Genomic DNA, 15,637 nt, shown 5'->3' with positions numbered 1-15,637 from the left:
CAATTGCATCGCAGCGCATTGGGGAATCTATTTCTTTCCACAGTTGTAGCCCGATCTGATTTGCTGGCCGGAAGCCCAGCCACTTTCCATCCAAGGGTCGTCGCCACCATCGCGGCTCCCCTTTCCCTCCCTCAACCCTATTCATACCCCATGAGGCAAGATGGCTGCGGCACCACTGGAAAACGTTGACAATGCCCTGATTCCTTGCCTTGGACAGGTGCTCTGGTCCTGGACAACCTGTGCAGCTTGCCTGTCAGGACAAGGATGTGTCTCTAGCGCCTGCCCGTGCCGGCGGAGCTGTCGTCTCGAGCGGTATCTGCAGTACTACAAGGCTGTCGTCTCGGCATATGTCGACGCGGCCACCAACTCGTCCAGGCCCCTGAAAAGCCATGAGGACCTCTTCCGGGCAATTGCCCTGCTCAAGTCCCATCCCGACGCCACCAGGACTGAGTTCTATCAGCTCGCTTTTCCCCCGAGCGATGGCGAGAGGCCCCACGACCCGGCTGACCTCCTCCAAGCCACGTCTTTGGTCGTAAAGGTGCTTTTGATGGTCGAGTCTTCGGCGCTGCACCACCTGTCGGACCGCGTCGAGAAGGGAGCTTTCCGTACCTACTGGAAGGACGATGTCCCCTTCAGCCAGTACATACGGGAGCTCTTCCCCGTTGAAAGCCATCCGGTTCTCAGCTACGCAGACAGCGAGCGCTTTCTCGACGTCAAGTCAGAGCTGCGAGCAACAAAACTGAAGAAGAAACTGGGGGTGTCATTCCGGCCCACGCACGATATCCGCAACCACCTCTGCTTTGACCGCAAGCAGAACGTGCTCGAGATTTTTCACCACACGGCCTTCCTCAAGGAACAGCTCCGGGCAACCAAGAGGAGCGGGGACGTTTCGAACCCCTCCGCGAGCATCAAATTGTAAGAAAACTTGTCGAACTGCAAGGCGTCAAACGAACTGAAATGCTTACGGCCTGAGCAGCGGAGCCCTACCCCGTCAGCTAGTGCTCGAAGTCCTAGGCTCAACCCAAGACGTGCTCTTTCCCCTCTCCGACCCAAAGTCAAAGCGCCTCCTCCGCTCTCTCGTCAAGTCCTGCTCCCTCGACCCAGACGTTCTCAGCTTCGAGTTTAGCTCGATCCGCAACCCCGGGGAAGAAAATACCGCCTACGTCTTTCTGGCCGACAAGCTCTCGGACCTACACAACGAAATGCGCAACCCCGCTCCCCGCGGACGGCTTGAGAGGCTGGTGGAGCGGAGGAGCGGCGCGCGCTACATGATGATGGCGACCTTGATCGGCGTTATCTTCGCTGTGTTGTTGGGCATGTTGTCCCTGGCTGTGAGCTTGTACCAGACTTGGATTTCCTATCAGGCGTGGCAGCACCCCGTCTCGCCCGCCTAATGAATCGGGACCTAGGCGGAGCAACCATCAGCCAGTGAGGTCCTATGACGGGGACGGGAGTCTAGGAGTCGTAGCGGCGGAATATAAACCTCGTCCAGAGCTGAAGGGCGGGGAACAGGAGGGACTTCTCGCAAAATAGCCATATCCTAGCATGGGAGTTTTGCCCTCCCTGTGCGGAATACAGCTTACATCTAGTAATGCCCTTAACAACGTCAACGCCCTTAAGTGTAGGTAGTCCTGGATTCATGGTCATTTCGGCTAATGCATTCACAATGCAGTCTCATAAGCTTGCAAGTGAGAATGGATGCTGTACTAGCTGGAGTCTAGAAAATCATCCTTGTAAGCTAGTTCCATTTTTAGTCTATAGTAAGTAGGTAGCTACAGCTGGGGTGGCAGAACGAGGCTCCTTAACCGCGCCTAGTAAGGCACACACCACGCATACCCAACACACCCACTGCACACCCATTGCACAGGTTAAAGCGGTAGCAGCAGCACCGGCCCACTCACGAAGATGGAAATGACCGAGAGCAAGATTCAGGGAGCATTTAATTCTGATACCGAAACGGCGAAAGGGTCATGTATTTGTGACGTGTAATAGGAACGGCGCCCCGGACTTTGCTTCGATGAACTTGACAACTAACATGCTGTTTGTCCTTATCCGAGTCTAGTTCGCAGTTTCTCAATGGGCTGGAGCTCATCGTCATCGTTGTCGTGAGGAGGGTCATATTCTGCCGCAACTTGGCCGTCGACTACGATGACGACCTCAATACTGGGTAGGTCCTCAGATATTGCCATGTTGTCCGAGACTATGCCCCAGGCAGACCGATGCGTTGCCACCGCCTGACATGTTTCTAGTCTAAGTGCGGCGCGACGCGCTTGCAAGTTCTATGGGGCACAAGCGAGGCTCTACTGAAAGCGGGAGTGCTACACATGCGTAAACCTGCGGGATTCTCATCCAACAACTTGATTGCGTAGGTAGCACAGAAACACGGAATATGAGACAGTTCCTCGAAGGATAGGGGTTGGTCTGTCGTATTACATATCAGATATGTAATAGAAAGTTTATGATCCCAGGGGGGTATTCCTCTACAGGGGTTTACCCCGCCATACCAGCATCCCACGAAAACGAGGGGTGAAGGGTAAAAATTCCCTGTCTCACAGAACACACGCACAACCGCCTTGATTCCACCAAGTCGCCAATATCAAGAGATCAAGGACAATGGGGCGACCGAAGCGGGACATACTCGCCGCCGTCGCGGAATCGGCCACTCCGCCCGACGCGCTGACGCCGACCCAGTCCGTTGCCCGCGTCGTCCGGGCCGAGGGCAACAGCCTGTACATGTGCGAGCTGCCGAGCAAGAAGGCGGCCCTCGTCGAGCTCCAGTCCCGCTTCCGTAACACGGTGTGGATCAAGCGGGGCGGCTACGTCCTGATCGACGTGGCCTCGGCCGGGGACAGCAGCAACAGCCGGGTGGCGGGCGAGATCATCAACGTCGTGCGCGACGAGAGGGAATGGCGGAAACAGCCCTACTGGTGCGGAATAGCCCCATTGGATGACTGGGAATCTTCCCCTGCTGACGTTTTTGTGCCAAAAGGCCAAAGGAGTTTGCAAAGCACAATTTCGAAGACGAAGACGAGGAGGATTCGAACGTCGGCAAGATGCCGCCCAGCGACTCAGACGACGAGTCTGATTGATTCTCGAGCGGGCCCCAAATCCAACTGACTACAACCTCCATCTACCGCTTAGCGGCTTCATCTTTCACCGTCCTAGGCTGAGCTCCCTGGTCCTGTCTTGCACCCCACCATACCCCCGCGACCGTCACAGCGAGCACGCCAACCACAACGCCAGAGCTGATGGGAGTGCTTGGGAACACGTTCCAGGCCCATTCCTGCAGGAACCAGAGCAGGTATTGGAGGACTGGATGCATGCCACTGCGCCAGAGGAGGAACGGGGTGGACCAGGCCAAGTAGGAGTAGAACTGGTAATGGAGAGACCGGGCAAAGAGGAGGCCAATGGCGTTTGCGGAAAGAATGGTCGTTAAGATATACCGGGGCGTGATATTCCTCGAAATGGCCCGCGCTTCCGGTTCTGTGAGTGGAGATGCTCCAGCCAGGATTGGCTTAATCATGTCCATGACCGGTTTTCCGGCTGGCTTGAGCCATCGACTAGTGACGAAGACGACCAACAAGGAGGCATGTAGCGCGAGGAGGGTTAGAGAGAAGGATCGGCTGAGGAACGTGTCCTCGCCGACGAAGCGCCAATTGACAGTCCACTTGAAGAGGAACTGCCTCGAGAACTCAAAGGCGCGACCCAGGTATCCCCTCGCATTGTTTCGCAAGAATGGTACCGCGATTGCCACCTGCACCTGTGCCATCAGAACGGCCAGTCGCAGGCTCGGGCTGAAGCCCCTGCCGAGGAAGAGGATAACTCCTACAGCTGGTAGAACCAGAAGCAGGGACATCTTTATGCCCAGTCCCCAGGTGTAAGCCAGCGCGCCGAGTGCCCACCACCGCCGCTGGAGGAAGAAGATGGATAGCCACAGGAAGAAGACGGCGAAGCAGTCGTTGAAGCAGCGAAGGACGAAGATGCTGTGTAGCCTCTTGGAGAGGATCAGGAGAGGGAAGACGTATGGTGGGACCTGCGGGCGGCGGAGAGATTGTCAGCTTCAGCTCGAGAGGGCGCCTTTTGTTTCGCTGCGAGGGAATGCGTGTTCTTCTTGCCTTTGCCTGCCAGTAGCATGCCATGACAACTGCCAGGGTGGCCATATAGAGCATGGCAAATAGCTGCTGTGCCGAGAAGATATCGCGCCCTTCATCTGTCAGGTAGTAGAGGCCCGTGTAGGTGTAGACGTGGGCGGCAGGGTAGACCAGAGGGCCAGTGCCACCCTCCATCTTGGTGTAGTCGCGCTCGCCGGAAACATACTGGGAGACTTGCTGCATATATGCAACCCAGTCGATCTCTGTGTCTTTTTTTGTGGTCTGGGTCAGTGTCTGGGGGTGAGACCTCGGCAGCCTGGATTAGAAAAGCGAGATGCGGCTTACATGGCACCTTCCAGATGATCAGGGCACAGAGGAGCGCGTCGACGAGTAAGAGAACAGGTGGGACGAGCTTTGAGAGTGTGTGCTGGCCATTGGCAACATCCAGCACAAAGCTGACCGCTTGCATGTGCAAGGGCCTGGCTTTGCTTGCCATGGTGTTGGAATTGGCAAGTCTGATTTGGTTTCAGACAACGTGTTGACAGTTGGCACTGCTGGCGACAAGTTTCTAGAAGGAAGCCGGGCAGTAAATTGACTGGCTGTGGGGTGACATCTCACCGCCTTCCACTTCTGGGTCGGTAGCTACTACAGTAGATGCTGCCAGCTGGCGAACAGCTGTTCATTCTACACCTTCCCTCTCTGATGAGATGTCGTTTACCAGTTCCACCACCCGTTCAGCGCAGCCATAGCTTCCCTGGTATCCCCAAGATGCATGTCCGTAATTGTGCACCACCCATGTCCCGTCAATGAGTTCCCTTTCAATTCTCACTCCACCAGTTCTTCCCGGCCTCAGCCCCACCCCATGGCGGATGATGTCCAGCCCCTCGATGCCCTTCCCACCAGTTAGTTGAGGCTGGGCCTCAACCGCCCGCCTCATTATCCGTACGGCAATATTCGGATCCGGGTTCGGGTCCCAGTTGCCCTTCTGATACGTCCCGCCCAGGATGGTGCCACCCCCGGCTGCGCGCGTCATCGTGTACAGAAGCTCGTCGTCGCCATCGTCAGTGCCGCTGGGCGCAATCATCGGCGTGACTTCGTTGCGGACGACCACGATCTGCCCGCGCACCGGGAACACGTCCGGGTCCATCACGCCGCCGAGCCTGCAGGCCAGCAGCCCAGTCGCATTTATGATGATGTCGGCGCGCGGGCCGCTGCCCTTCTGGCTCATGGTGGCGGCCTCCGATACGTGCCTCAGGACCGCGCGACGGAAGACGACGCCGTGGGCAAGACACTGGCTGACCAGCCAGGGAAGGTAGATGGCCGTGTTGATGCACACCGAGGTGAACTCGGCGCCGAACTTAATGCCCGGAGGCAGCTTCTCCTTGTCCAGAATCTGGTAGTCGTCAAACATGGTGGCATACCACGGATCCTCGGCGAAGAGTGCATCAGACAGCTTTCCACCTTCATCCTTTTCTCGGCGCAAGACAAGCGCCTCTGCAGAAAGAGTCAGCTCCGCATTCGGTCAACCTGTGGACGACGATGGGAGAGCAAACTTTGGAAGTGGACTCCCGCTTCCGGTACTTCGCCGGCCAGTCTCTTGAGTTCTGGCCAGGTCCGCCGCTCCCAGCGGCTATCTGCGTCTATAGACATCCTATCGGGGCACGTTTGTTGGCCAATCGATGGTGGGAGTCACGGCGGAGGCGTGATGAACTTACGGCAGGACATTAGCACCAGCCCAGGGTGAGGTGTATTCAATATCGTAGTCTCCCGGCATGTGCTTGGCGACGACTGTCACCGCGGTTTCTTTCCTCTTCGCGAGGAGGAGAGCCGATGTCAAGCCCGAAACTCCGGCACTGTTGTCATTGCCTTGTGAGTTCGGCCCCTTCAGCCCCAAGCCACCGGTGATGGCAACTTACCCGATGACGACGATACTGGGCATCTTGTCCGAGAAAACCAGGGCAACTATTGTAAATGATTCAATGACAGCAAGAACAACTGTCGATTCTATGACGGGTCAAAGGTCGCCTTTAATTAGTGTTTCGTGGACTATGCAAGCCTCCGCATGACTCCCAACATACAACCCCCAATTCCGTACACCGATAAGCGACTATTGTGGACAACATTGGCAGTTAGGCTAGACCATCTCTAGAAGGCGGTGTTTCGGGTCCGCGAATTAAGCCAATCAAGCATCTAATAACCCGAACCAGAACATAGCTCTCCCCGGTTTTTTTTTTTGCCCTTTAGACTTGGCAGCATCCGCCGAGCAACTATGGTTGTTGTAGCCGTGATGCTTAATTAGAAAGCTTGATATAGTACATGTCACTGCAAACAACTAAAAGCTGTTCGACATCTTCAAATATTTACATGAGCGGATACCAGCACCCTTCCCCCTTTTTACTGTTCCCTTTTTCCCCTTCCTGCTTCCCTTTTCTTCCCGGGCCTTTTAAGACTGAAACCCCTGTTCCTGAAATAATCAGCATAGACACCTCCTCCTAGAGCAAGAGCTCCTTTCGCTATTCTAAGACTGCTCCATGAAAATGTTAGCAGGCAGAAATCTCGTGAGGGATGATTCTCTGGTATGCTTGGTTAATTTTCCTAGCTCGCAGGCGACAGAAGAGGCTGATGTGACAAGACAGGAGGCTGATAAGATTGCCGACCACTGAATGATGAGAGAAAGTCTGGTGCGCCCTTCGGTGCATATGATGACCAGCAGCAGGTGAGACGTAGATGACGCAGACATAGATGAGAGATTACGGTGAGGCCAGGTAAGTGTCCTAGAGAGGCCCACGTATCTTGTAGGACAACGTTGGTGATAAATGCATCTAAGCAACGAGCCTCTTAAGAATCTAGTCCCTATTGTCGCTTATTTCTAGCTAAATATCACTTGCTTATTATTCCGCATTTTTGTGTATCTCTGCCTCGCCTCATCCATTTTACATGAAAAGAACGGGTTTAGCTCCCCATCGTCTTTCCAAGTGATACTATCGTAATTCATAGGCAGCTCAAGGATAATGATACCAGGGCAGGAAAGACAGATGTGACGGCTATCGACATCTATTGGATCTAACTGTGCAAGTAATTGGAGAGTTTTCCTCTCGCCACAAGCCGCTCCTGACAAGAAGAGATAGAACGATCCGCCGGCACGATGAATAGAGCTACAAGCCCTCGTTCAAGTGGATAGTTGGCCAAGGTATAAGGAGCTGATATCGCCGGTTTAATCCTCCCCACGTCCACATGTCAACGTCCATGTAAGTCCCCTGTCTAAGGCGAACATTGTCTCTTTTGGTAGGTCTACATCCTCTCCATGCTCAGGATGAGCCTTGTATGTACAGTAACCGAATAATATCGTATCCTTTCCCGCTCGCTCCTTTCTCCCAAGCACCGACCCCATTTTGTTTTTTGCTCTTGTTCCACATCATGGACTGGCGAACAAACTTCCCGTGAACAACCTTCCCGAATTACGCAAAGAGGTTGACCGAGAATAGACTCCTGAGGCGCGCCGCCGCGGTGCCGGTGCACTTTCCATACTTGGACTGGCAACCCTCGGCGGCCGCGCAGTGGCCGGTAGTGTTACCGCAGTATCCGCTTTGAGGAACAACGTTAGCGCTCGTACACAGATGGGGCCCCCCCTCTTTCAACTCCGTCCCCCCTCTCTCCCTCCCCCTCTCTCGTGACGGTTGAAACTTACGAAGACGAGCAGCAGGTGGCGGTCCCGTTAGACGGGCATACGTATCCCGCCGTTCCGGCCTCGGTGACTCCGCAGGTGCCGTCGACGGAGACGGTCGACCCGGACTTGGGCGCGTAGCACGAGGTGGTCTTGTTGGAGAACTTGGTCTGGCAGCCGGCGGAGGTGAGGCAGAAGCCGTCGCCGGAGCCGCAGTAGCCGAACTTGGAGCAGCAGCCGTCCGGGTCCGCGCAGGTGAAGCCGGGGGCCGAGCCGGCGCCCGTCGTGCCGCACGTCTTGTTGGGCGACACCTCGAGGGTCGCCCGTTCCAGGACGAGCGGGGGGGGCACGGCGCTGCCCAGGGCCGTGGGGAGGAGTAGGAGGACCGGGATGAGGGCGAGCATCTTGAAAGCCGATTGGGGGGCGCGGGGGAGAGAGATACTGGGATGACTAGGGGACCTTGGCAGAGGGTTTCCTTGACTGCCTCAGGGGATGGGAAGCGAGCGGCAGCCATTTCCATCTTATATCTTGCGGACCCATGGCTCCGATAGTGGCCAAGACGGGGATGAGATGCCGGGCACTTGGATAGGTGACGCGGTGCCCATGCAGATCCGTATCTGCAGATATTGTGATGGAGGAGTCGACGTAATGAACTTGGCCGTGCCAGGAACAAATCCCATATTTAGGCGTCAGGGTCGACTGGGACATGCCAGGGCACGTCTCGCTTAGAACTCTCCGATTTGAACGATTAAAGAGGCCCACGCGGGAAATATAGACAAGTTAAAGATGCCTCTCCGCCAATCTATCCAAGCATTAGCCGAAACCTCCTCTTCCTTAGCGCGGCTAAATTCCCGAGTGAGGTTTCTAGAAACGCGGGGGGCGTAAATGTGGACAGCTAATTGCATATTGCCCGCAGCTATCGAGGTGGTTTCAATAAATCTGAATCCGTAGCGAGTTGTACATTACAAGACACAACCCGCCGTAACGGCAAACATGGCTCCGTCGATGCCGGCAGATTTAGTCTCTTGCGATGTCGTCCACTGCCGTTGGAAGATCGGCCCCCATTTGAAGGTATATCCTTGTTTTCTCGGACTCGTTCCGTTTTCCTGGCTTTCCATCTGCTTGCCCTCTGGAGAAATTTGTATGGCACCACTCCGAGCGACGATCTCCCGATGGGGACCTGGCGATCATCTTCGGGATATGTTGCAGTAAAGAGGGAACATTTTCAGACACATCGACAGATTGAGCTTCCCTATGATCTTCTCCTGTTACTTGCAGGCTCATTCTCCCCAGTTTAAGAAGAGAGGAGACCATAGCCTCTGGCATGAATGTGTGAACAGGCCAGGTAGAGGAGATCTTCTTGTAGTCAACACACGTTCCTGTACCGCCTAAACCATTTTCACCGAATCCTTCACTTCTATTAACGCGTAACCAACTCACCAACCGAGGTGCTAATAAAAATCAGTTATATCATTGTTATTGTTATTCATATTCGTCTATCCTTGGATATACCAAACATCTCCTCGGTCACCCACATTGCAAGAAAGCCCTTGCCGTATCCGGGTGAGCACCTGGATACTTCATTTCTTTCAGGTGCTGATTCGCTGCTGACTCGCAGATATACAGGGTTTAGTGGAAACCAATAAGATGAGTGATAGATCGGGGTTATTACCGTTCTTCCCTTCAGCCTGGGTGTAAGACCTTGGGAGCTGAGGCTCGCCAGGACCTACCGTGGATGTGTGGCAGAACTACTAAGTTGTCCGGGTTTCGGCATCTTTCCCACCGTCATGCTCTTTGTCTCGAGGGTCATCCCAATTAACGGTCTGCAGGTACGAGACTCAACTCAGCTTGGAGACCCCTCAGTTGGTCTTTCTCCCGGGTAGGCCAGGAGGAACCTCTAGGGTGACTCCGGTTCCTTTCGCAGGTAATTAGGTCCAAGTTCGCGTATAGGCAAACTCCTCTACTGTGGGAAATCGCTTAAGCTCGTTCCACAGGGTGTTCATTCAAGGCCCTATGAACAGAGCCGCTGCACAACAGAATCGGGAATATATACATATATTATTTTCCCCCTTTTCAGCTTTGGTCATGCTTGCAGACCAGATCAAAGCGTCCCAGGATCTTATAACTCTAGCAAAAGTTAGAGTCTAAACCACTCGTGACTCAACGCAACGTTTGCTGTAATACGCCTCTTCGGCTCGTAGTCTAACAGTTTACCCAAAAGATCTGCAAACACTTCCATCTCCCTCTGAGAGATGGCTCGGTGGTGATCTCCATCGCGGCCTCTGCTCGAAAGATACCAGAGCCCAGGCGCAAGCTTATCACAAAGTGATCGCGCACCTTCTGCAATAGACGGATGGACTACACGCCTAATTCGCGTGCTCTCCTCCCTGGAATCACCTACTTCGGTTGCTTTGGGCTCCATAGCGGCAACCGCACGACCTTGCTCGTCTGTGTTATCCTTGTACAGTCTCTTCCGCTCTGCCCAGGTCGTGGACCACCACGGCTCAGGCAGCTTTCCGAGGACCTGAACCATTTCATCGAGATAGGTATCATCGTCGTCGTCAAATGGATTAAAGAGCTTCCTGCCCGTCCGGATCTCAAAGAGTGTACAGCCCAGAGCCCAGAGATCGGAGCCGGTTCCGGCGGCGTTGTCGAGGATCAACTCGGGGGAGCGATAGGGTCCAGGGGTGCCGAGATCCTCAAGGGATTGTGAAGCTTCGAACGACTCTCCGAAGTCGATGAGGTACGGTTGCTCCCCGATGTACTGTGTGCTGACATTTTGCCATTTCACGGGGTAGACGAGATATTGGGGGGGCAGACGGCTCGTCATGGCCTTGCGTCGATGCTTTTCGTATTACCTGATTTCGGATTGGCGTGCCTATGATCTGCAACACCTCATCTTCCGCCAATCCGTCAAGGCCGGAGATATGTTGGAGAATGTTGCTTGGAGTAATGTCTGTTTGTCTCATCAGCCTCTAGTTCTCATACCCTCATATGAGACGAAGTCGGAATTCAATCTGACTCACCACCATGACATATCCCGTGGCTATGAAGAAACTCGACAACCTGAACGACTTTGAAACAAATCATCCTTAGGGTTCTGTCGGCATCGCGGGGCGAATGAAATAAACCCAGAGAAACCTTTGGACCAAGGAGGGGATAAACCAAGCAAAGGTGATCGCCGTTTGGCCCGTGGATTGTAAGATGGTCTAGTGGAAGACAGATGGAATCAGTGATACCATCATTGTCTTGTGAGGTAGGAAGCAAATTCCTGAGCTCACTGGCCCGGAGCTCGGGACATTCGTCGGTTGACGACACTTCGGCCATGAGGACTTTCAAGGCGACATATTTCGTCGTCTCCCACGCCTTCATACCGCGACACAGCCAAATATTTGCAAAGCCGCCGTTACCGAGCTTGTGGATAGCACGATATCGGCCGTCATCGCCAAGGAGATCGCCTAGATGAACGGGATGATGACCACCAAGCTCATAGTCATGCAGTGGCTCCAATCCAAAGGGAGCAAGCTCCAGCTCAAGGTTGTTGAACTTGGGGGCGGCCATGTCGGATATATGGACTCGGGAATTTCCCTGTCTGAGGCTGTGCTAAAACCACTGGCCTTCAGCATAGTGAGCGGTCTTCAAGTCCCAGCCACACCAGGCCCTCGCCGCCACAACAACTTCATGGACGACCTTTCCGTCGACAGGTAGTTGTGTATCCTGATCCTACATATGTACTCCTATTCTGAGCGGCTGATCCTGCCTGCGCACGTGCCTACCATGTCACGTCAGCTGGGGTGTGTGTCACTTGCTCTGCTCTTCCAAATACAGAATAAATTCCCTTCCTTTCTCTCTTCTCTTTATCCACTCGTACTTATTAATTATCGCCGCCATCATCGTCTAGAGTTTCTCAACATTTCCCGCAAACCACAGCATGTCGTATAGCAGCCATCCCACAGCCGACCTGGTCATTGACAACCTCAAGCCAGCCTTACCTTACACCCCCGGCATGCTTCTCAAGATTAAACAGCACATCCCGCCCCCACAATTTGGGCCAGGATATCAACAACCAAATCGCCGCCCCTTGATCGAAGATTTTCAGGAGCGGTATGGCATGCCTAGTCGCTGCTGCCTCGCAAACCCACCCCCTAGACCACCGCCTCACCCATGTCAGACAACGCATTCCCTGAAAATTGCCAGCCAGATCGCCTGTGGTGACGGCCGCGGCGCCCAGGTTGTAACCTGCCATTTCGAAGGTCATGAGGCAGACTTGTTTGTGGCCAAGATTTACGATCCGCTTTACTACAAGTGGAGTGATTTTGAGATCACCTATCTCGCCGATCGACAATATTCATGCGAGGCAGGTGCCTTTGAAAGACTACACTCTGTCAAAAAGGATGTTGACAAAATGAGGCAGCCTGGGGTTAGAGAAGTCCTTGAACGGTCAATACCAAGTTATCATGGATGTTGGACTTGGGAGACGACTCTCTTGGATGGTCAACGTCGAGACGTGCGTATGATCCTGATGAGCCATGTCCCTTATCCAAGCATGAGTTCTATCATCGAACGCGGGGTGGCTGGCAAAATACCTGCAGAGTCTCGGATGCAGCTTCTGGCTAGAGCTTTCGAGATATACTGTTGGCTTGAGTTTTTTGGGGTGCGTCAGAATGATTTTGCGCCACGCAATATCATGGTCAGCCCAGATCAAGAGCAAGCCGTGCTTCTAGATTTCAGCCATTCCATTGTCAAAGGTCTACCCAACTCGAGATGGATGGCACATGTCGAATCTACACCAAACCTTCCCAGAAGTCCGATTGAATTGTTCCGGGCTTCCTGCGGTAACAATATGGGCGACTGGATACCCAATGAGTTACAAGCCAAAGATGCACAATACAGGTGGTTTATGAAGCAATGGGGAAACTCGGAGGGGTTTGCGCCAGTTAGCCCTGAGGTTATGAGGCGGTTAGACAAGGGAGACTCAAAGGCATAAATAGGTTGATTTGATCAACTGATTGTGCGCCGGCCAGCAGGATGGTGGAGATGCAGGCAGAGAAGTGTTGGAGAATAGCAACTTGCTCGGAAGGCAACCAAGTGCTGTTCAGCCTGCTGCCCTTGCACCGAAATCAGATATCGTGGCCCCAATGGAAGATGCAGCCTCACCCACCACTCGAAACGGATGGTTATCGCTGACCCAGCAAAAAGCGAATCATCTCCTCGCAAGGCCGTCGATATTCAACAGACATGAATCGGGTTGTGAGAATTTATGTAGTCGGGATTAGGCAGGTCTGAATAGCTTCCGAGATCGACGGTCGCAAACTTGCAACCCAATCGTAACCGCTTTCTATTATTGCCTGCCCCTTTCTATAGAGATGATGCTACCAACCGCTGCCGAACTCCGACGCAGATCGTATGCACATGCCGTTCAATTAAGCAAACTTGCTCCTCCCTCTCAGCCTTTGACCGTAAATCCAAAACAAGATTGGCGTGGGTATGCCAATAACAACAGCAACGAGGCCCAACAGGCTCCCTCCCCAGCCGTAACCCATGGACCCAAACAAATATGGAACGAAAAGGGGAAATATAAAGGCTGCAAACGAACGTAGGAAAGCACATGCTGCCGAGGCAGAGGCAGAGTACTGATTGAACGAGTCGGCAATGTACGCTGCGATGCACTGGTAGCAGATCATACTGCTACACGCGAACAGAGCAACTCCTAACTATTTCGGAAATTCTGGTTAGGAAGGGCTGGCAGCTTACAAGGACTGGAAAGAAAGAAAACCAAAACTCACATTGGGTACGAGAAAATGCAGCTTCGCCTCGGCTGACCAAGCGAACAAGAAGATAGCGAGAGGGGTGACGATCGACGCCGGAATCATCAAGGGGATCCGAAACTCGGGCCGACCGGGCTCGTCGTCTTTGATTCCGTACCGTGTTTTCAAACGACGGTATATCGTATCGGTCAGCGGGCCACAGATGCTGACGCCAACGAGTGAACCCCCAGCCAGCGAGATGTAGTTCAAGCTTGCCAGCCCCTTGCTTATGCCGTAGCGGCCCTCCCACAGCTGCGGGAAGCTGGAAATGAGCAGATACAACATGCCGAAGTTGAATGCTTGGTACAGGGCGAAGAGCTGGATGATCGGCTGCGTTCCCAACAGTATCCACGGCCGTGAGAGCGAGACGCGTAACAGCTTGGGCAGCGTGCGGTGTCCCGTTTCCCATTCTGTCTGGAATGCCGAGCTGGAGGTGGATTCGCGTAGCTTCTTGGCCTTGAGGTGAAGGATCCTTGGCGGGTATGTCTCTTGCAGGCAGAAGTGGGCAACGGCCTGAAGGCACAAGCTGAAGATGGCGATGCCCCAGAAAGCCCAGCGCCAAGAGCCGTACTGGCAGACATACGCACCGACTGATTATCAGATGTCTTAGCATTCTTCCGCGTCAAGATGGGTCTTCTCTGACCTACCTATTGGACCAATTGCAGGCCCCAGGACTGGAGCCAGTTGGTAGACGGCCATGCCGCGTCCACGCTCCTCAGGCCGCCAGCAATCCGTCAGCACGCCGCTTCCCATCTGTTTCGGGCCGGTGTTAGCCCTCGTCCCGGTTGTATATTGATGAGAGCTGAGAGACCTACTCCAATCGATGCGCTACCCCCAATACCCGCGAGGAAGCGATACGCCGTGATCTGCGGTCCGGTGGCCGCAAATCCACAGAGAGTCGTGAACAGAGCGAAGATGACGTTCCCAATCCGTATAACCGGCCTCCGGCCCCATATTTCCGAGCAGGGGGACAGGACGAAGGGGCCGAGAGCCGCCGTCAGGAGGAAGATGGACATGACCATCTGTAGGCCGACTCCGGGCCGGATGTGGAGGTCTGTGCCGATGTTGTCGAGCGCGGGGGCGGCAATGGAGGAGGAGACGGGGGCGATGAAGGCGAAGCCGGACACGATGAGGGATGTCTGCTTTCCGGTTAGTTGGCTAGCCAGTGACTTGGGACGGGTGCGAGGGAGGTTGTATTTTTCAAATGAAAGGAACAGGGACAGCTTACCATCCACTTGCGTCCGGGACTCCAATTCTTGGGGTTGGTGGGATCGTCTGGCCCGTCCCATGTTACCTGATGATGTTAGATGCAAAGTCGTGCCAAGGCGGAGGGATGCGGCTCACAGTGGAAGGTTGTATCTCATGGTGCTCATCCTCCACTTCGGTCCGCCGTGAAACGAAGGACGATGCTGGCTCTTTCTCGGGCAAGGGGATACTTGCCCCTTCGCCAGTGGCACAGAGCGTCGTCGTAGAGCCGAACTTGGAATCCGCCTTCTCTACGTCGAGCGCATGTAGAGCGGACATGATGGACCGGGGGAGGGAAGTGGATATAACAAACCCTGGAAATGACAGGCAAGAAAAAAGAGAAAAGATGGAAAGATGCAAACGATTGTATGTCTGACCGGGCGACTGAACCAACGCTTTGCAACGCGGGTGGAAACAGGTCTTATATCCATATTGTGCTGTTATTCAATTACCGTGCAGTGTAGCTATTCTCGACCACAACTGACGTGTTCGACATCAGTGAAAACGGGTTGTTTTTTTTTGTCACAACTACCCCTGAATAATTCATCTCAGCTTGCGCAAGCTCGCGTGCTGGACCCTGCCGCAGCGACTGAGCACAACTATTGAAAAGCTCTGCAACGTCGCTCGCTCCAGGCCTTCAGATGAGTTCTGGCTGAAACGTGCAAGGCATGGAGGCTTGGGCACGATGCATTGTTGCCTCTGGGTTGCAAATGAGATATTGATGAAGGCGACCGAAATAGGCTTGGTCGCGTTCCGGGCCAGTTAGCCACAGTTTTCCTTCCCGGCCGGTAGAGCACACGACACATTACTCTTTTCATTTCGACCATGCC

The 15,637-nt window shown here is 54.1% G+C and overlaps 6 protein-coding genes across 6 annotated transcripts; 2 read left to right on the top strand and 4 right to left on the bottom strand.

Annotated features, from left to right (window-relative positions):
• The first annotated feature begins 49 nt into the window (after positions 1–49).
• Positions 50–1,493, top strand: QBC33DRAFT_44228 (uncharacterized protein). The gene is made up of 2 exons (XM_060424181.1): positions 50–915; positions 977–1,493. The coding sequence occupies exons 1-2, from the start codon at positions 161–163 to the stop codon at positions 1,392–1,394; spliced, it is 1,173 nt and encodes a 390-aa protein (XP_060284300.1). The 5' UTR covers positions 50–160; the 3' UTR covers positions 1,395–1,493.
• A 1,103-nt stretch (positions 1,494–2,596) lies between these two features.
• Positions 2,597–6,030, bottom strand: QBC33DRAFT_577748 (ALG3 protein-domain-containing protein; the record flags this gene model as incomplete). The annotated part of the gene is made up of 8 exons (XM_060431003.1): positions 2,597–2,727; positions 3,193–4,033; positions 4,116–4,360; positions 4,437–4,574; positions 4,782–5,559; positions 5,619–5,742; positions 5,807–5,944; positions 6,008–6,030. 8 exons carry the CDS (start codon positions 6,028–6,030, stop codon positions 2,597–2,599), a joined length of 2,418 nt encoding a protein of 805 aa, XP_060284299.1.
• Positions 6,031–7,549: 1,519 nt separating this feature from the next.
• On the bottom strand, positions 7,550–8,159 carry QBC33DRAFT_569125 (carbohydrate-binding module family 18 protein; the record flags this gene model as incomplete). Its single annotated transcript, XM_060430528.1, has 2 exons — positions 7,550–7,676; positions 7,780–8,159. 2 exons carry the CDS (start codon positions 8,157–8,159, stop codon positions 7,550–7,552), a joined length of 507 nt encoding a protein of 168 aa, XP_060284298.1.
• Positions 8,160–9,699: 1,540 nt separating this feature from the next.
• QBC33DRAFT_584983 (kinase-like domain-containing protein) lies at positions 9,700–11,316 on the bottom strand (the record flags this gene model as incomplete). The annotated part of the gene is made up of 3 exons (XM_060431418.1): positions 9,700–10,526; positions 10,576–10,711; positions 10,782–11,316. The coding sequence occupies 3 exons, from the start codon at positions 11,314–11,316 to the stop codon at positions 9,893–9,895; spliced, it is 1,305 nt and encodes a 434-aa protein (XP_060284297.1). The 3' UTR covers positions 9,700–9,892.
• A 168-nt stretch (positions 11,317–11,484) lies between these two features.
• Positions 11,485–13,152, top strand: QBC33DRAFT_536200 (uncharacterized protein). Its single transcript, XM_060427687.1, has one exon. It carries the CDS (start codon positions 11,687–11,689, stop codon positions 12,740–12,742), a length of 1,056 nt encoding a protein of 351 aa, XP_060284296.1. The 5' UTR covers positions 11,485–11,686; the 3' UTR covers positions 12,743–13,152.
• Positions 12,961–15,265, bottom strand: QBC33DRAFT_44213 (transporter mfs1). The gene is made up of 6 exons (XM_060424180.1): positions 14,907–15,265; positions 14,791–14,856; positions 14,378–14,701; positions 14,210–14,315; positions 13,542–14,152; positions 12,961–13,469 (listed from the first exon to the last, which is right to left on the bottom strand). The coding sequence occupies exons 1-6, from the start codon at positions 15,084–15,086 to the stop codon at positions 13,179–13,181; spliced, it is 1,578 nt and encodes a 525-aa protein (XP_060284295.1). The 5' UTR covers positions 15,087–15,265; the 3' UTR covers positions 12,961–13,178.
• Between the last annotated feature and the right edge of the window lie 372 nt (positions 15,266–15,637).

This window comes from Phialemonium atrogriseum, assembly GCF_030411735.1.
Source record: "Phialemonium atrogriseum strain 8032-3 unplaced genomic scaffold QBC33scaffold_10, whole genome shotgun sequence".
NCBI classification, from domain to species: Eukaryota; Fungi; Ascomycota; class Sordariomycetes; order Cephalothecales; family Cephalothecaceae; genus Phialemonium; species Phialemonium atrogriseum.
This window is presented reverse-complemented; position numbering and strand designations above follow the sequence as displayed.